The following is a 19481-nucleotide window of genomic DNA, read 5'->3' on the forward strand; positions in this document are numbered from 1 at the left end:
AAAACCCCTAAACTAAACAAAGACTGACTGTGTGTCTGCCTTTGTCTTAAATTTCCTTCTTAAATAGCTTGGGCTGTGAGAGTCTCAAGGCTGGATATAGGCTACACACCTGCAAAACACAACACCCCACAGCCAGATAGATGATATTGCTTAGGAGAAGTGGTTTTCCTAGAATTCTGGAAACCTAAGGCAGTCACCAAGACAGCAAAGGTGGGGCCTCTTTATCACCTGTTTAAAAATGTTGCCATGTGCAGAGTGAGTTCCAGAACAGCCAGAGCTGCACAGAAACTCTGTCTTTAAAAACAAAAACAAAACTTTTTTTTAAATTCAGTTTTCTAAGATAAGGTTTCTCTATGTAGCCCTGGCTGTCTTAGTATTCACTCTGTAGATCAGGCTGGCCTTCAGCTTGGAGCTCTGCCTGCCTTTGCCTCCTCAGTGCTAGAATTAAAGGCATGTGCCACTGATACCCAACTAAAGTAAAATTTTAATACGATTTCAGGGTGGTTAAGAGTACTGGCTATTTTTCTAGAGGACTCAGGTTCAATTCTTAGCATCTACATGGCAGCTCAAACCATTTGTAACTTCAATTCCAAGGGGTCCAATGCCATCTTCATTGGAACGTTGGCAGACATGCACGTAGGCCAGTCACACACATATAAATAAACACACTGGACACTGGTAGCATATACCTTTAATCCCAGCATTGGGGAGACAGAGGCTGGAGGCTCTCTTGAGCTCCAGAATGTCCAGGGCTACACAGAGAAATCCTGTAAAAGAAAAAAAGTGTGTGTGTATGTGTATGTATACTACAAATTATATATATACATATACATATACATATACATGTATTTATATATATTTATTACATATATAGAATATATTATATTATATATATATATATATTTATATATATACACATACATATATATGTGTGTGTAATATATAATAATATAATAAGTCTTAGGCAATCTTCCTAATAAAGTATGCATAGCATAAAATGTGTCATTTTAAGTCTGTAGCTATTTCCAAAATAATCTCTTTCCAGTATCTGACCCAATGACATACTGATTACCCAGTTCTTTCCCCAGCTTTTTGGCACCAACCGTTCACAATCCCTTTTACTTTTTTTGAAACAAGGTTTCACTATGTACTCTTGGCTGGGCTAGAACTCACTAAGTAGATAAAAGTGCACATCATCATGCTGGGCACACATTCTCTCTCCCCTCTTCCTCTCCCACTGTGTATATGTGTGAGGGTTGGGAGAGAGGGAGAGAGACAGAGACAGAGACACAGACACACAGACAGACAGACACAGACACAGACACACACACACACACACACACACACACACACACACACACACACACACACAATGTATGTGAGTGCTTTAGAGAGCTTGTTGCTAATTGCTTTCCACGGTTCATTAGACAGACCCTACGAGAGAGGCTGGATGCATGGGCTGATTGCTTTACCAGGGCCATCTGCACCACACTCTTCTTTTGAGGTCTGCTTTTCTATTTGCCTTGTGTTGGGGATAGAACTTAGGACCTCATGCATATACCTCTTCCAGAGAGCTGCTCCCTAGCCCAACTTAAGCTTTGAGCTGAGTACCATAGACCTGAGTCCTGAAGGAAGAGTGGCAGCAAGAAGTGTCTATAAGGGCCACAAAGAGTCAGCATGACCATGTCTGCATGTGGCCGCAAAGACAAAAACCTAGTGCAGAAGTGGTTAAGGACCCTGTCCTGTACCGTATGAGTGTCTGGTACATGGGGTGAGAAAGATAAGCCCTCACAGGCATAGAATAGCAGCGTCTGCAGCTTCAGCTTGGAAGGTGATGGAGAAGACCATATTAGCAAGGTCACATTTCTCTCTGTCCCATGTGTCCAGCTTCTGGAACTGGAGGACAGGTTGGATACAAGGAGAACTGATGGGGCAACCTAGTTCCATGTGCATTGTAGGGACACCATGTGCACACCGTACACACCATCTCCAGGATCTCCTGGCATCTCCTGGGCAAATGTGTTAAGTGGTAGATTAAATGGTATCTCAGGATGCTGACTAGATGAGTCTGCTGTCCGGCTGTTAGACCTTGTTTTGCTTCTGTCTGGCAGCTTAGAACTTCCTCTGCCTGTACTTCAGGCTGTGGACTTTTTTTGGAAAGCAGAGAACATATTGTGTGGCCATTGTAGTGGGGTTCAGATTACAGACCTATTTCTCATGTGCAAGAGGATGAGTCCAAGTTCAGGGCCCGATCGTCCTGAGGCCTCTCTCCTTGTCTTGTAGATAGCATCATTCCCCAATGTCCCTCTGAGTTGTGTGTCTTGACCTGTTATTCCTGATTGTCACATTTTGGGGCTGGCACTTCAAGTAGCAGACTTTGGGGCACAGTCCAGCCCAGTACAGAGTGTAAGCCTGGGCTAGCTGCTCTTCCGCTCAGCTAACTTGGTACCATGTTCACTACAGGTTTTGCTATGGGGAGCCATATTCAGGCTTTACCTGCTTCTATAGTCTCTTTGACTAGTAAGGAGCTCCAGATGGTCAGCCACGCTCCTGGGCTTTGGAGCGGTCACCTTCATTGCTCTCCTTTTGTCAGTGGGTCTTTGCTGTCCCGCAATGCATATAGACAAGCAGAATTTGGCCTCTATGACGTAAAATATGGCTGTTTCTCTGATGGGATAGCCATTGCACCGTGACACAGGGTCTTGATGGTGACACGGGATAATGACTCTTCCTGTTGCTGAGAAAGTGACTTTGATTTATGGGATTGGTGCTCCAAGTGTCTGTTTGGGCAGACGGGCTAAAGTGTAACCCTGGCTTTTGACTGGTCTGGGTCTGGCTTGAGGAGGCTGGCTTGCCTTTACCACAGGGTGGCCTTCACACACAAGGCCTTTAGAATGTGGATGTGTGGTGTGGAGCTCTTCTGTTTACTGGGTATCAAGGCTGGGGCTCTGTAGGGAGTTTTAGGCTTCTGGCTGGCGACAGTGGAGGTAACTTACACAGGACATGTACTCCAAGATGATAGTGACGTCCTTGGGGTCCACAGGCAGGTATGGAGGTTACCCAATATATCCCTAATATATTCCAACCCTGTACTATTTGTGTTTTTTTTGTGGAAGTCCATCACACCATTCATATTGGGTTGGCAGCAGGCAGCCTGGGATACAACTTAGCTAATTTTCCCAGCCCAGACAGTCTGTGTTGTTTTAAATTGGGGCTTTTTATAAAGTCTAGTCACAGCGATGTTCCCAGCACTTACAGGTGCCCTGTTGGAGACTTGAGATCTTGGGATGACTTCCTCCCTGGAGAAGGTACTGTGGGTAAGTGTGCAGCAGGCTGGATTGACAGGGCACAGAGCCTGGGTTCTCCCAAACATCCCCCACCCCACCACACCTCATCATTGACTTAGGAAGGCATGGCTGGCTCTGGAGCATGGGACTCCATGGAGAGGTTTTCTTCTCTGTCCTTCATCCCCGGGACCAAAGAGCAGCCTTGGAGCTGTGAGCTGTGGAGAAGAAGAGTAGGTAGCCTGCTTCTGTTTTCTTTCAGCATCCTGTTTGTGCTGCTGTATGCTTCACACCTTCCAGTCAGACTCCACAGATTTGGAAGGTAGGAATGAAGCCAGGCGAATAAGAGCATTATTTAGGTCAGGACCATCCCAGATAAGGATAGGCAGGACTTTACCATTGTTGTGTCACAGAGCCCTGTAGCCTGTCACCCTCAGAGTGTGATGTGTTCCTTGTGATTGCTGCTCTCTATCCCTGTCCCTTCATGAGGTGTTCTGGTTTCTGCATAGATTAAGAATGGCCCTTGGGAAACTGCAAATTCTGACTGTTGCGCCCCTGGATGTGACCCTGTGGGGAGATCAGTCTTTGCAGATAGACAAACATCTAGATGAGGCTTTTGTTTTCTCTAGGGTGGAGACTGCAGTGCTGGGTTGCTAAGTGTAAGAGAAGGGGGTAGAGACTGAGACACACAGACAGCTATATGAAGACGGTAGCATGATGTGAGTTTGTGGCAGGAGCTGGGCTGCCTGGAACTTCCTGAGACCTGCCACTAGAGTTAGAACTTTGAGAGAATAGGGGTAACCTCCAAGTTTGGGACCTGTTGTTATTGCAGCCTAAGATACAAGGTGGTGTAAGCCTTTAATCTCAGTACTTGGGTGGGGGTCGGGGGGCAGAGGCAGGTGGATATTTGTAAGTTGAGGCCAGCCTGATCTACGGAGAGAGTTTCAGGGCAGCCTAGGTTCCACAGAGAAGCCCTGTCTTGGGAAAAACAAAACAAAACAAAACAAAAGAAAACAAAACAAAAACAAAAAAGACATAAGGCACTGAGTGTGTGCTCAGGGCACGCTGCTGTCTGCTGGAAACTGTGCTAAGAGTGCATCCTTTGTGTCTTGGACCTTAAGCATACCAATGTAAAAAAAATTGTTTAATATTGTGTATGTCTAATGTCTGGCGTGTTTATGAGGTATACCCATGTCACACTACACATGTAACGGTCAGAGAGACAACCTTTTGGGATAGGTTCTATCCTTCATGTGAGTTCTGTGGATCAAGATAAGGTTGTCTGGCTTGTGTAGCAAGGGTCTTTAACCGCTGAGCCATCTCACTGGTTCTAGCTCTGGATGGAGACTTTGAGGTGGGGTTTTGTTTTGCTTGGTCTGGCCTCAAGTACTTGCCTCACTTTAAAAAAAAAGGTGTGTGTGTGTGTGTGTGTGTGTGTGTGTGTGTGTGTGTGAGAGAGAGAGAGAGAGAGAGAGAGAGAGAGAGAGAGAGAGAGAGAGAGGAGAAGGTGCCTATGGGGGATCAGATTTGGAACTGCAGTTGAAAGTGATGGAGGGCTTACTAACATGGGTACTGGGATGTGAATTTTATTCCTCTGACAGAACAGTAAGTGTTCTTACCCTCCAAACCTGGTATCTAGCCACAAATAAAATGTTTTGTGAGAAATTCCCATATGTCTTATGTGATATATTTTATTTGTCTTAGTAGCATTTTTGTAGTAGCATTTTTTATTTCTACACCAAGAATCTGAGTGTTTCACAGAGAAAAAAAAAGACTTTGCTCAGTCATCACAGGAGGCAACAATTTCAAGAGTCACTAGAGGGCGCCTCAACAGAAGAAAACGATCTCACAGATCATCTCTTGCTTCTGAAGATGCATGCAAGCACATGTGGGAACACAGTAATACCTGTATTCACATATGCATACTCACACACAGAAATGCATGCATGCGTGCACATTGAGTTTCACACACATTCCCACACAAACATGCATAGATACGTATATGCTCCCAGATAGGCATTTGCACCCCCCCACTTACATGTGCACATAATACACATGTGAACACATGCACTCACATATATGCTAACACGAAGGCACACACATTTGGTATGTTCACATCTATGAACATTTGTGTGCATACACATAGATGCTTGCAAGCACACATGCATACAGGAGTAAGTTGGTTTGCCTTAATTTAACTATGTCCAAGTTGCTTGAGGTTAAAATTGAGTTGCAGGGTGAGAGGATGACAGCCCTTATGCTGTCCCCTTCATAGTTTTCCTGAGGAGTGGGAGGTTTGCATCCAAGAGTCACTACTCAGCATCATGACCCTACAGGTGGCACATCAAAGGAGTCCCGAAGACAGTGATAAATGATAGGGTCATTCTGTTCTCACTCACTCATGACAAATAGTGATTTGTGTTTTCCTGGTTAATAGAAAAAATGTAAAACCCACCAGTATTTGCAGCCCTTTCTATCTAAGAAAATCTGGTCACTTTCTGAGTTCTATCCCACTCTCACTACGTTGACAGGACACTAACCCATGCCCACAGAGCTGCTGGGTCAGCCTCTGGCTGTAGGGACAGGGTGGCGTCTATCTTCTTATGCCACAAAACTCATTTCAGCATGGTTTAGAAAGTGCTTAATGGGGCTGTCTGGCCCAGAATTGTAGTCCTCTGAACATTCCACTCTTGACAGTACAGTGAACAGCCTGAGAAGTGGGGTTGCCGAGGTAGACGGGAGTCTCTCTACTTCTGATTTTCAGATCCTCCTTCCTGGATTGTCTAGTGGGAGCCAAGTGTGTGTCATCTTGTGTCCCTGACTCTCCATAAATTGTTGAGTTATAGAATAAAATGAAAAAACCCCGAAATATCCCAACCCTAGTCAACTCTGAAAGAAAAGCCATTGCCCCTCATGTGATGCCCTTTGATCCCTACCAAAAATGCAAGAGTGGGGAGACATGCGGTAGACTACCTCTGTTCCCCACAAAGTGAGTCTTAGCGTCAGCAGCAACATAGGAAATCAGAGATGCCTAGACTGGCTGCAGGGACTTTTGTTTTTGCATCAGAGTCTCTTTATATGGCTCAGACTGGCTTTGAGCTCTCAGTTCTCTGGTCTTGGCTTTTCCAGTGTTGGAGTTATGTGTTTATGCACTATGAGTAGCCATGTTCCAATTTTTAAATTAAATTACATTAACTTTATTATAAACATTTATTTATATTTTTATTTTTTAGAAAGAGTTTCTCTGTGTAGTTTTAACTGCTTGAAACTCACTCTGTAGACCAGGCTGGCTTTGAACTCAGAGATTTGCCTGTCCTTGCCTCTGAGTGCTGGACTAAAGGTATGTGCCACCACACCTGGCAATAATAATAATAATAATAATAATAATAATAATAATAATAATAATAATAATATAATGGGGTTTCACTATGTATCCTTGGCTGGCCTGAAATTCACTATGTAGACCAGGCTGGTCTCAAACTCAGAGATCCATTTGCTCCTGCCTCCAGAGCTCCAGAGTTTTAGAGTTAATACCACATCCAATACCAGGTTTTGATTAAAAAAAATTTAGAATATTTTACACGTGTGTGTGTGTGTGTGTGTGTGTGTGTGTGTGTGTGTGTGTGTGTGTAATGGGTAAGCATGTATGCACAGTGGGCATGTAGAAACCAGAGGACAACTGAGGGCTGCTTCTCTTCTACCAAATGGATCCCAGGGAACAAACTGAGGTTGTCGAGCTTGGTAGCAAACATCTTTGTCCACTGCCTCTCTTGCCTGCCCTATGGCTTCAGTTTTGAGGAAGGTCAGATGATTTATGATTGACATGAGAGTAGTTAGCCAAGTCTCACATGAAGTTAATGTTAGAACTTAAAGTGACAGCACTCAACAGTAGCAGTGGGCTCTCCAGCACCTGTCTGGGTAACTTCGGAAGCCATGCTGGGTAGCTGTAGTTGGTTAATGTGCTTTAATCTCCCAGATGGCAGTGGTGGCAGCAGTGGGCATTGCGAATTCCTCACTGCTGCTCCAGTGTAGATTCTTGATTGAAAGATACACCACACACACACACACACACACACACACACCACACACCACATACCATACACACACATACACACACACACACACACCACACATATGGCCTTATATTTAGTAAGTCTTAATCAGCTCAACGGTTGGGCCACTCCCAAACTTCCACATTGCTAACTCCCCTCAGATACTCCTGAATTCTTACTTACTAAAATGTATATTCCATCTTGACCCAGTTGGGGAGTGGGGGTTGGGCCGATCTTTCCTGCCTCTTACATAATTGTATGCTCTCTCTTCTACAGCTCTCAAGCCTGCATTTTCTTCCTTTCTGGCAATGATGATTCTCCCTCTCCCTTGATCTCCTTGCCTGTGAATCCTAAAGCCCCGCCTCTGTCTCCCTGCCCAGCCATTGGCCACTGGCTACTTTATTTACCAACCAAAGCCAGCTGTGGCAGGGACCCTCAGTGTCCTACATGCAGACATGTGGGTTCCCATGTAATTTTGGGAGCAGAACTAACACAGGCAGAATTAGAACAATCCACAATAGTGCTGCTTCAGGAAGGGGTCCCACTTAGGCACCCCCAACTGCCTCCTCGGCTTAGGCCCAACACACAATGGTTGCTGTGGGGCTGGAAAGGGAACAGCTAGGAGGAGACTCACTTTAGTCTCATGTGCTCTTACACCCTCACCCCTTAATTCTTAGCTGTAGTATAGCTTTAAGTGTTATATGCTTTACAGACCACAAGCCCAACTCAAGCCAGGATTATTGCACACAGCTGTGCAACTGTTTGCAGTCTGGGATGTTACACCCAGAGGCTGATGACATGCTGGTGGTTCTATTCTCTGTATCTCTGTTGAACACAGTGTGTATCTATCCAGATGGTAACATCAGGATCTGGCTGGGTCCTGCATATGGAGACTGTCCTGTGTGCACACCTCACCTCTGGCAGCCTCTTCTACCTCTCCTCTTCAGCACTGGTTCTGTTTATCACAGCCAGTTCAGTCAGAGTTGGAGTTAATTAGGGAGTAGCTCTGTCAGGTCATTAAACAAAACTGTAAAAGACAAATTGTTGTTATAAAATATGACCACTTGGGTAAAATAGTAATTACTTTGAATAGATATTTTTGTTACCACTTCCAAGGACACCTTAATCAAAAAAATTCAAATTTGATATGAATAGCAGATGATAGTTGTCACAAGAAATCATGGAAATTGAGTCTAAAACATCACCAAAGGCTGATTTAGTAGTCAATTAAACCACCGTTTTTGCCAAAGGAGTGCTTGTGTACTTAGCGTAAGTCAGTTCTCTGAGTTCTAGGACATGGGACAAGGTTAAAAGCTCAGCCTTGTCAAAGGTTGAGTGAAGAGCAAGATTTTTCTTTGAATTTAAAGATCAAATGGAATAGAGTCACCTGTGGCCATCAGTACTCAATAGCACAGTCACACTGGCTGCATGTCCCTCTGTCATACCTCATCTGTGGCCACTAAGGGGAAAATAGTTACCAACAGTTTCAGAAGTTTTAGAAGCTATGAATCCCATCCATCTGTTCCATGGGGACAGATGATCCAGATGTAGTCTGTTCTGCTGTGACTCACACCAAGCTCAGTTGGGAACATGTCCATCTTAGTTAGGTGCCTCCTTTCTAGGTGTTAAGCGATGCCTAGATTGGGCGGCTGGGAGCCAGGGACCCATCTTCAGGTCAACAGTACTCACATACGGATACAGAATCTATGTTGATGTAGGAAATACCCTCTTGGTAGACACAGAGCTGCTCATGGTGTAATCACTGCAGACCTTTCTACAACTCTGTCTTCACCCACCCCTCTCACATGCCAGAGCTTCCCAACCTCAGCCTGTGGTAGTGAGACAGAGTTGCAGTACTGCCGAAGCCTCGCCCAGCTCAGGTGATCAACGAAGATGTGAAACCAACATGCATTGCACAGCTAGCTCTATAAGGAAGCCTAGCTCAACCCCCTCACTGTCTGTCAAATTATTATTATTATTATTTTAATACTCTCTGCAAACATCATGTGTCCTCCACGGGTCTTGCCTTACTTAGCACATATGTCTGTCTCAGCTGACATCACTCTGCCAGTCAGCCCAAGTCCTAGGGATCGACAAGAAACTGCAGCACACTACCAGATGTTTTTTGGTGCATTTCTCTCTCTGGAGTCTTGACAAATGCAGCTCCACTATGCAATGTAAGGTACACCTGTTGGACTTAATGATCCAAAACTAGGTGACACGCTCCCCCAGAGACACTCATGGATGTGGGACTTGCTGCAATAACATGTTTATTAATAAATTGATAAATTGATAAAAACCAGTGCACTGGGGTGTTTTTTGTTTGTTTTTTTTGTTTTTTTTTTTTTTTTTTGTTTGTTTTTTGGTGTTTTCGAGACAGGGTTTCTCTGTGTAGTTCTGGCTGTCCTGGACTCACTCTGTAGACCAGGCAGGCCTCGAACTCAGAAATCCACCTGCCTCTGCCTCCCAAGTGCTGGGATAAAAGGCATGCGCCACCACTGCCTGGCTGGGGTTTCCTTGTATGCCAGCAAGAAGAACCCCGAATTATAGCTGAGGGCAGCTTTTATACTATTTTTACAGAATTTATGAGGTTAGTTATACAATTACGTCTTAAACATTAACCATAAAGTCCAAACTCTAACAGCCGTTCTCAGGCTCGGTTTCTGTTCTCAGGCCTGGTTGCTAAGTAACTCAAATTTGCACCTTATCTTTATAATCTGGGGGAATTTGTTTAAGTGGCTTCTGTTTACCCAGGTTTTACTGTGTTGAGGGCTCATAAACTCCTATCTTGGGTCTTTCTGGAATGTTTGTTTGAGTCTTTGAAATGTGCTTCTCTCGGATGTGTCCCTGGGGGAAGTTAATGTTTGAGTTTAAAAACCGAAATAGGAGCTTTTTAATTAATTTTAAGTTTCTACAAACCAATACATGTGTGTCATTAGAGAAGAATCCTCCTTGCATGTCCTTTCACGTGCTTGCTTTAGCAGGACATCCTCTCTCCTGTGTCTGCTTCAGTGAAGTGTTCCTTCATGAGTCTGCCTTAGTCTTTCACCTGTGTCCACTTCAGGAAAACACACCTCCGCATGTTTGCCCCAGCAAAGCACCAGCCAACTGACTTTCCAAAGAACCCTTAAGTTTCCACTTCAGATGTCATATGAAGCTCTAAGCCCGGAACACAGGGAAGTGGCAGTGTGCTGTGTGCAGGGCATTAGAGGGAAGACTCCCAAGCAGAAAGAAGGTGCTCAGGAGGCCTCTGCTAGGAATGGCCCACCAGTGAGGTGACAGCACAGGATTCAGTCCCTTTCTTGTATAGCAGGATCAAGCTGCCCCAGCAGGGAGAGGGAATCTGCTGGCCTCTCTACTGCTGGAGGAAAGTCTTGCTTGGTACATAGAGGTAGCTGTTCCCCTGTGGCAGTCATACAGAGCACAGAAGCATGCCTGTAGCTGCCCCAGTCACATGTGCTTCAGGGCACATATGCCATGACCCCAAGGTCATGGCCAATGATTTGGGATGGAGTACTATCTTTTTCTTTCTTTCTTTCTTTCTTTCTTTCTTTCTTTCTTTCTTTTCTTTTTTTTTTTGTTGTTGTTTTTTTTTTTTTTTTCGAGGCAGGGTTTCTCTGTGTAGCCCTGGCTGTCCTGGAACTCACTCTGTAGACCAGGCTGGCCTCGAACTCAGAAATCCGCCTGCCTTTGCCTCCCAAGAGCTGGGATTAAAGGCGTGCGCCACCACCGCCCAGCGTACTATCTTTTTCAACAATATATTTCTGCTCAAAGGACAATATATTTCTCTGAGGTGGGGCCAATTTCTGAAGTTGAGCAGATGGAATTCTTCACCTGAGGTCTGCAGGGACTTCTGTCTCCAGAGTGCAGCTCATCTTTCAGGACAAGCTAAGGCTGCTGGGAGGTGAGATTGGTGGGTGGAGTGAGAGAACAAGTGTCTGTGGACTGTAAGGCCTTGCCCCTGGTGTTGGTCACATCTGTAAACACAAAGCAGTGACAGCAGGACAATCTATCCTGTGCTATTTGGGAAGCTGAGTCAGGGAAGGGAACATCAAACTCAGTTTTCTTTGTTGTACTTTTTTTGAGACATGGTCTTTCTGTATCTCCCTGGCTGTCCTGGAGCTACTATGTAGGGCAGGATGGCCTTGAACAGAGATCTGCCTGCCTTTGCCTCCCCAGTGTTAGGATTAAAAGTTGACTGAACTCAGCTTTAACACTCACTGATTAGATTGGATTTTCTGAAGACCATGTTCAAGGAAGGAGTTCTGAGTTCACACTCTCTCCTCTGTGGGGCCTTGAATTTGCAACCCTCTTGCTTCATCCTGGAGTAGCTGACATTAAGATGTATGGGATTGTATCTGGCTTCTGGTCTCTCTTTGCCAAACTTTTTGGCAAAGGGTAGCCACTCTCAGATGTGTCCTTGGATAGTCCTTGACCAGTGATTCCCCTTGGAATAGCTCTTGGAGAGTGACTTCCCACTCACTTCTTCAGGATAACTCCTGTTCTCTGTTTCTATCTGTGCTGTTGACAGCTGGTTCAGAGCTACTAGCTGAGCTTAAAGTTAGAATTAGGAAGTCAAAGGCTGCGTGCAGTGTAGCTCAGTCTGTACACTGTCTGCCACATGTGCACAAGGTTCTATGTTTGACAACAGCACCACATAAAATGGTATGGTGGCACATACCTGCATCCTGGTACTAGGGAGGTAGAAACAAGAAGACCAGAAGTTCAAGGCTGGCCTAGGACACACGAGATTCTGCCTCAAAAACAAACAAACAAACAAACAAACAAACAAGCAAACAAACAAACAGAAACTTGGAGCTGGAAATGGTCAAACCAAGACTGTTAGTAGCCCTGGGTAGCATATGCTGTCTCTAGGGGTGGGATTATTGATAGAGGTACCCTAATGGCCTCATTGCTAGGGGCTAGGTTTGTCATTCAAAGACATGTTGAAGTCATCTCTACACTCATACATGTGAAGAAGATGATCTTGTTTGGAGACAAGGTCTCTACAGTCCAGTTCAGATGAGATGATCCAGGACTGGAGCCCCAGATTCCAACGTTTGATGCCCTTATAAGACATCTGTGTGAATTATACAAAAGTGGAGGCGGATGGGAGGTAGGGAGAAGTTGGGTGGAGACAGAAGAGGCCATATGGAGACATTGGTGAAGAATGAAGACAGGAGGAGGCTCCATGGAGACAGAGGGGGGAGGTGCTTGGAGACAGAGGAGGTTGATGAGGCCATGTGGATAAAGAAGTGGTGGCCTCATAGACAGAGTAGGCCATACAGAGATGAAAGCTGGCAGGAGTGCAAGACCCCTCCTCAGAGCTTTTTCTGTGTTGTAGGAAATGAGGATACTTTGACTTTAGATGTGAAGTTCTCAGCTCTGTAGGCCAGTGAACTATTGTTGTCTTAAGCCACTCTGATATGATATCTCAAGAGTCAGGTAATGGGGTTCTCAGGCTCTGGACATCCAGGCATCACTGGAAGTCTCAGAAGAGCTGAGAATGGTGTGGGGGTCCTTGGGCTGGGTCTAGCCTGGGGCCGGTTGTGGAAGTGCAGAGTATGTGGGAGGGGCATTGTCTTTGTCATTACAGGTGGCCAGCTTGGTGGCGGTTGTGACTGGGAGTACAGAGAGGTCTTCTACAGTAGGCAAAGGCCTTCTCCATGGCTCCCCACGGCAGATCCTGATGAAAAGAGATGGTCCATGGTTCTGAGGCCTTTATTGCCATACCCACTTCCCAGGGAGGGCCTGAGATCAATACCTTTTGTAGGGAAGAATGTCTGGGAGGGAAAGATTATTGATTATGCCCTCTGGGACACTAGGTACCTCATTAGATAAAGACCCCTGTCTCTTGATCCTACGTGACCTGTGGTCATGTCTCTTTTATGTGAGATGCACGGCTCATGTGTGTTCCAAGTCAGGAGTTTGGCAGGGAGCTGGGGAGTCACCTAAGACTCAGGTGTCGACCTGGCATGGCTTTATGTCCCACGGGTTAGTCAAGCTGTGAACTGTAGAATAAGTCACAGAGTCCCAGCTCTGCTGGTCTCCAGGTCCTGGGACAATTCTGAGGCTCCTGCTCTGACCTCAGGTGTGGATTTGACTGTGTGTTAAGACTAGAATCGACATGAGAACAATGGAGTGAGAGTAAGACATGCTGGGAAGGGTCAGGGCTGTGGGAGAAGACAGGCAGGAGGGGCCATTCATGTACCCGGGCAGTGCCTCATCTTGTGGAATAAGAGTGGTGATGACAATGGGTTTAAGCCTGTTTTCTGGAGCCTGGCAGGACACCACCAACTGCTACAGGATTCATCCTTTGTCCCTTTCTGCTTCCCTCTGTGAGCTACATAAACCTCTTTCAGCCTCAGTGGAGACCGGGCACCCATGATATTTGGATGCTGCAGCTGGTGTGTGTGTGAGGTGTCACAGGGCTGATTCCTCCTGAGTCCTCTCTCCTTGGCTGTGCACTCACATGCTTGTCCTTGTATGTGTGCTGTGTTCTGTGTTCTGACCCTCTGCTCCTTTTTTTTTTTTTTTTTTTTTTTTTAAAGAATTATCCTTATGGTCTAATTGTATTTTAAGAGAAAAGTTTTATTTTAACAGGAAGGGTGATATGTAGGAGGAGCTAAGGTGGGAGGAGTAAAGAGAGCAAGAGGAGGAATAAGGAGAGGAGGAGTAAGGAGAGGAGGAGCTAGGTGACGAGGGGTGGGGAGAACATGGAGGTGGATGTTCGAGTGTCTCCTCCAGTCAGATAGTTGGGTATTGGGTTACACTTCTGATTGTATGGGCATCTTGTTATTGGGCATTACCAAACTTATAAAAGCCTTTGGTTAACATTTAAAAAAATAGTATAAAAGCAAAAAGGAGAAGGGGGGATGGGATACAAGTTTTCTAGGGAGGAGAAATGGGGAAAGGGGGTGGCATCTGAAATGTAAATAAAATATCCAATAAAGATAAAAAGATGAAAAAAAATTACTTTTTTTAAAAAAATATTTATTTATTATATCTACCTGTAGGCCAGAAGAGGGCGCCAGATCTCTTTATAGATGGCTCTGAGCCACCATTTGGTGGCCGGGAATTGAACTCAGGAACTTTGGAAGAGCAGTCAGTACTCTTAACCGCTGACCCATCTCTCCAGCCACCGACCCTCTACTCTTAAAGGTCCCCAGTCATACTGTAGTGTGACATCCTAGCCACATCTTTGGTGACTGTTTCCAGACAAGGCTGAGCTTGGGGCCTCTGGGAGAACAACAAGCACTGCTGAGCCTCTTTTTAGTCTCTCTTCTAATTTTATGACACAGGGCAAGACAAGGATTCCTCACCATGGATTCCAGGCCTCAAACTCATAGCAGTTTTTTTGTTTCAACTTCAGCTCTGTTGGGATGATGGACATGTGCCACCACACTGATTCTTGTAGTCTTTTAAATGCTATGGTGGTTAGATTAACAAGTGTTGAACTAGAATATTCTTCCTTGGTTTTACTATAGAATTTTATTTTACTTAACAGTATTTCTTTTGTTTGTTTGTTTATTTTCTTTGTGAAGTAGGGTCTCACTATGTAGCTCTGGTTGTTCTGGAACTCACTATGTAGACCAGGCTGGCCTAGCACTTACAGAGATCTGCTTTCCTCCGCCTCCTAAGTGTTGGAATTAAAGTTGCACACCACCATGCCCAGTTTAACTCATATTTCCTGAGACAGTGTCTCATGTATCCCAAGCAGGTTTCAAACTCATTAAGTAGCCAAGGATGATCTTGAACTCCTGATCCTCCTGCCTCTACCTCCAAAATGCTAGGATTACAGGTGTGTGCCACACACAAAGTCCCAGTACCATATAAAGTCAGACATGGTGGTATATGCCTGTAGTCTCAGCACTTGGGAGGTAGAAACAGGATGGTCAGAGATTGAGGGTCATCCTCAGCTACAGTGAGTTCAAGGTCAGCCTGGGCTCCCAGAGATTGTCTGAAGACAAAACATACAGACCCCCCAACATACCCATCCACGAGTGGAGCATCATGGATTTCCACCCCTGTATATGTAGCACCTGGATGAAGGTAGGAGACTGTTCTCTATCTCACATTTCTTGGGGCAGAGCTCTGTCTGACTTGTCTGCTTTTGTAAAAATATACTTATTGTATTTTGTATATTATTACTGTTTTTTTGAGACAAATTTTTCTTTTCTTTGTTTCTTTGTTTTTTCTTTGTTTCTCTCTTTCTTTGTTTTTCCTTCCTTCCTTCCTTCCTTTCTTTCTTTTTCTTTTTTCTCTCTCTTTCTCTCCTTTTCTCTTTCTCTTTTTCTCTCTTTCTGTGTGTATGTAGCCCTGGCTGTCCTGAAACTTACTCTGTAGACCAACCTAGCCCCAAACTCAGAGATCTGCTTGCCTCTGTCTCCTAAGTGCTAGGATTAAGGGTAACACACCTTATTTTACTTTTAAATGTAAGTAATTAACTAGTTTCCTGTCCCTTGGGCTTATTCAACATTATTTCTCATCAGTGTTTCCCATCTAACTACTGAGATTCCAAAGCCTGGCATGTCTTTGCTGTGATTCTGGTCCCTTGGTATTGGTTAGGCTGTTAATAAACTCTGTGCCAGGTGACACGTCTGCATCAGGTGACCTAGTCAGGAAGGTCTTTGAGAAGTCTTACAGATGGTCACTAGCATTTAGCACTTTTTTCCTGAGAGTTCAGAATCTAAGAGGGAAAGAGGAGGGCAACAGAGGCTGGTTTACCTGGGATATAGCACACCTTTCCTGGTGCGCTCCCTCTGGTGCACAGTGTGAGGTGCAGCAAGAACACTGTACTCATTTGCAGTTGGCTTCTTGTTTTAGCCTTCATTGTTTATCCTTTACACCAGCGAGCTGCACAGTGCAGTTTAGAGGAACCCAGAAGCTGCTCTTGTGTCTTTCGGGCAGAGCTCCCTTGTCGTTCCTCCTCCTAGTCATCGGGAGCGAGTGAGTGGTCATGGGGAGAGCCTGGGATGGCACAGACATAATGGAGTCCCATCCTAATGTTCCTCAGCGGAATGTATAGTTAATCACGAGCCAGATTTGCTTTCAGCCTGTGTGTCTGGCCCATTGGGGCAGCACTGGAATTCACCCCCTTTGAGAGCTGCTGTCCAGACTTCAGGAAGTGGTTATGTCCTTCAGAACTGGAGTCTCCCCCAAGGCTGGATGGGTACTCCGTCTTTCTTTTATATTATTATACGCAAGCCTTCACCATTTGAGCCCCACTGTGCAGCACACGCACGGTGTGTCCTGTGAGCTTTATAAAGTCCTATGAAGTAAACAAATTGTAGCTTCCATTTTGTAGACAATACTTGAACTTCCCTGTTATCCTGCAGTTGGTAGCTGTCAGTAGCAGAGACTGGTACTTTCTTTGCTTGTACCTGGCTCCTTAAATTGTCCTCAGCTTGTTCAATTCTGAGGGATGGTGGGTTGAGGCTGAAGACAACTCTTAGGAAAATGAACAGGTAGAGGCAGGGGCAGCTCCTTCCACTTACTTACCTGTTACCTTTCAATCCACTCTGTTACGTCCTGAGTTGCCAGGAGAGAAGCAGACTGAAGCTAGCTATGCAATCTGGCCTTTAACCAAAACTACTGTGGCTCTCATCCCTGACTGTTCCTGTTTACAGGTGCCCTAATTCTATGCCTTGTGTTAGGATTTAAAAATTTCCACTCTTCTTTCTGATTTCTAAGTTACAGAGTTAGAAATGTCTTTGCTTAGCTGGAGCCAGATAGGCCCCAGGGATACAGGTTGTGTCAAAGGTCAGTTTCTCAGCTTCCTTAGCGGGAGAGAACTAAAAGCTGCCTTTCCACTTTGTGCATTTTTGAAAGCTCCCTGTGGGAAGGTCAGTGACCCATTGACCCACACACTGTGTGCTTTGAGCTGACTGACTGTGTGATTGGGATGCTGGGGGCCTGGGGCTGGAGAGATGGCTCAGCAGTTAAGAGCACTGGCTGTTCTTCTAGAGGATCCAGGTTCAATTCCCAGCACCTACATGGATGCTCACACCGTCTGTAACTCCAGTTCCAGAGGATATGACACCCTCACACAGCCATGCATACGGTCAAAACCCCAGTGCACATAAACTAAAAAATAAATAAATTATATATAAGTACTTTGGGTTTTGGTCCCTCCTGTGTCTTTGATGGGGGGGGGGGGAGGGAGAATGGGGTGGGGTATGTCACATCACTCCTTTAGTTCTATGTCCTTTTTGGAAAGAGACAACCCTGGTCTTGCTGCCTGGCCCTGTTTAAGGACACCAAGCCAGGTTCCTTGTGTATAGCAGGACTTTCTTGTAATTGCTTGTGGTTAATGACACAGAGACTTATTAATTTTTATTATAACTTAGGGCTTTAGCTGGGCAGATTTTTCAGCTAGCTGTATCTATATTATCCTGACTATTCTAGTCTTACATCCTGCCACATGGCTAGTACTTTACCACTGTTTTAGCCCTGGTACATCTGTTCCTTTCCACATCCTGCTGGCAAATCCTGTGTCTATCAGTTTTCCCAGAGACCTTTTCTCTGCCTAGAGGTTCTGCCCTCCCTTCCTGCTTCAGCTATTGGGCATTCAGTCTTTATTACGCCAATCAGCAAGTAAGGAAGGTGAATGTTTACGAAATAGAAAACCTCCTGGTGGGCCATAGCTCTCTGTCAGTTCAGAATCCACAACTGGATATACAAAGAAACACCTTTACAGAGTGGACAAAAGGTAGTCCCAGCACTTGTGTCTTCCTTGAGTGGATTCAGTGGAAGAGGCTTGTCAATGAGGCTCTCTCCTCCCTCCTCTTCTTCAAAGGTAAGGATAGATGTCCTCAGGAAGTGAGCCTCACACTTACTTCCGCCAGGCTTCTGATTCTGCTGAAAACCCTTATCTAGAAGCTTTCCTGTCAGTCTCTGCCAACAACAATGTTTTCCAGAACTTTCTATTGGAGGCAGGTTTTCTGAATTCTAGCTCCTCCTATTTACACATTGCCCTCACTAAAGTGCTGGAAAATGAAACGGAAGCTTGCATTTTCTGTGTTCTCTTTTGCGTGGAAGTAGCCTGGAGGTCTTATCTCTTATTTTATTAACAGTTAATGTTAAGGGAAGCCATGACCTGATCTATTTGGCTGCCACTGGCATTCTCCCTGTCCTCACTTACCTCCTTCCCTGTTTTGCATGGTCTTCAGATCTACACAGATCAGCTGAGCACTGCCTGGAGGTCTCCCTTTTCCCCCATAGTGGATGCTGCTTATGATCATGGAGTCCTCTGAGGGCAAAGGCACCATCACCACATTTTATTAGTTCAAAAACATTAGGCTTGGCAAGTGGAAGTGGTGCCTGTCTTTAATTCCAGTGCTAAGGAGGCAGAGGCAGGAGTGAACCTCTGAGTTTGAGGGCAGTGTGGTCTGCAGAGCAAATTCCAGGATGGCCAGGAATACACAGAGAAATGCTATCTCTAAACACAAACAAACCAACCAACAAACAAGCCAACACACAATCAGCATTAAGCCAGACAAAATGAGATGGGTCAGTGGATAAAGGCATTTGCCTTGAAAGTCTGACAACTTGAATTTAAGCCATGGAACCCTCCCTCATGGTGGAAGGAGTGAACTGATCCTCTAAAGCTGTTCTCTGACCTCCACAGATGTATGTGGCATGAACATATCCCGTCTCACATGAAATAATAATAAATACAATAATTAAAAAGGCATTAGACCCTGGCTCCCTCCATTGCTTTCCCTCTTATACCCAAATTCCAATACTATTGACTTCTAACAGTGTATAATGGGGATGAGGGCAAGGTGCTTCTGGTGCCTGTCTGTGAGCCACAGGAGGAATGTGCTGGTTGAAGATGTAGGCTGGGAGGGTTAGATCAAACAAACTCGATGGACTGCCATGATTATGGTGTGGTATTCCGAAGCACACACAAAGTCCCACAGCACAGAGCAGATGAAGTATACACCTTTCTTATAGCAGGACATTCTTGGAGGACTTACTGCAGGAGGTTGCATAGAACTTATGAGTTTGTAGTACCCCAATGGGTGTGACGGTGACTTTTTTAACCAGGAAGAAGGAAATGCATTGAGACCAGAACTTCCCACCAGACTGTGTCTCTCTTAACTCACGGTGAACTCGAGGCTTGCTGTTCTCTGCCAAGGTA

General features: G+C 45.2%; 1 protein-coding gene across 1 annotated transcript in view; it reads left to right on the forward strand.

Annotated features, from left to right (window-relative positions):
- The window catches only part of Dnajb6 (DnaJ heat shock protein family (Hsp40) member B6), a 75007-nt gene that overhangs the window by 53024 nt on the left and 2502 nt on the right, over positions 1 to 19481 (forward strand). Inside the window, exon 9 of the mRNA XM_076913293.1 lies at positions 19388 to 19478. Coding sequence (XP_076769408.1) covers positions 19388 to 19478 — 91 coding nt within the window. The remainder of the gene's footprint in view (positions 1 to 19387; positions 19479 to 19481) is intronic.

The sequence above is a fragment of the Arvicanthis niloticus genome, chromosome 15, assembly GCF_011762505.2.
Source record: "Arvicanthis niloticus isolate mArvNil1 chromosome 15, mArvNil1.pat.X, whole genome shotgun sequence".
NCBI lineage: Eukaryota > Metazoa > Chordata > Mammalia > Rodentia > Muridae > Arvicanthis > Arvicanthis niloticus.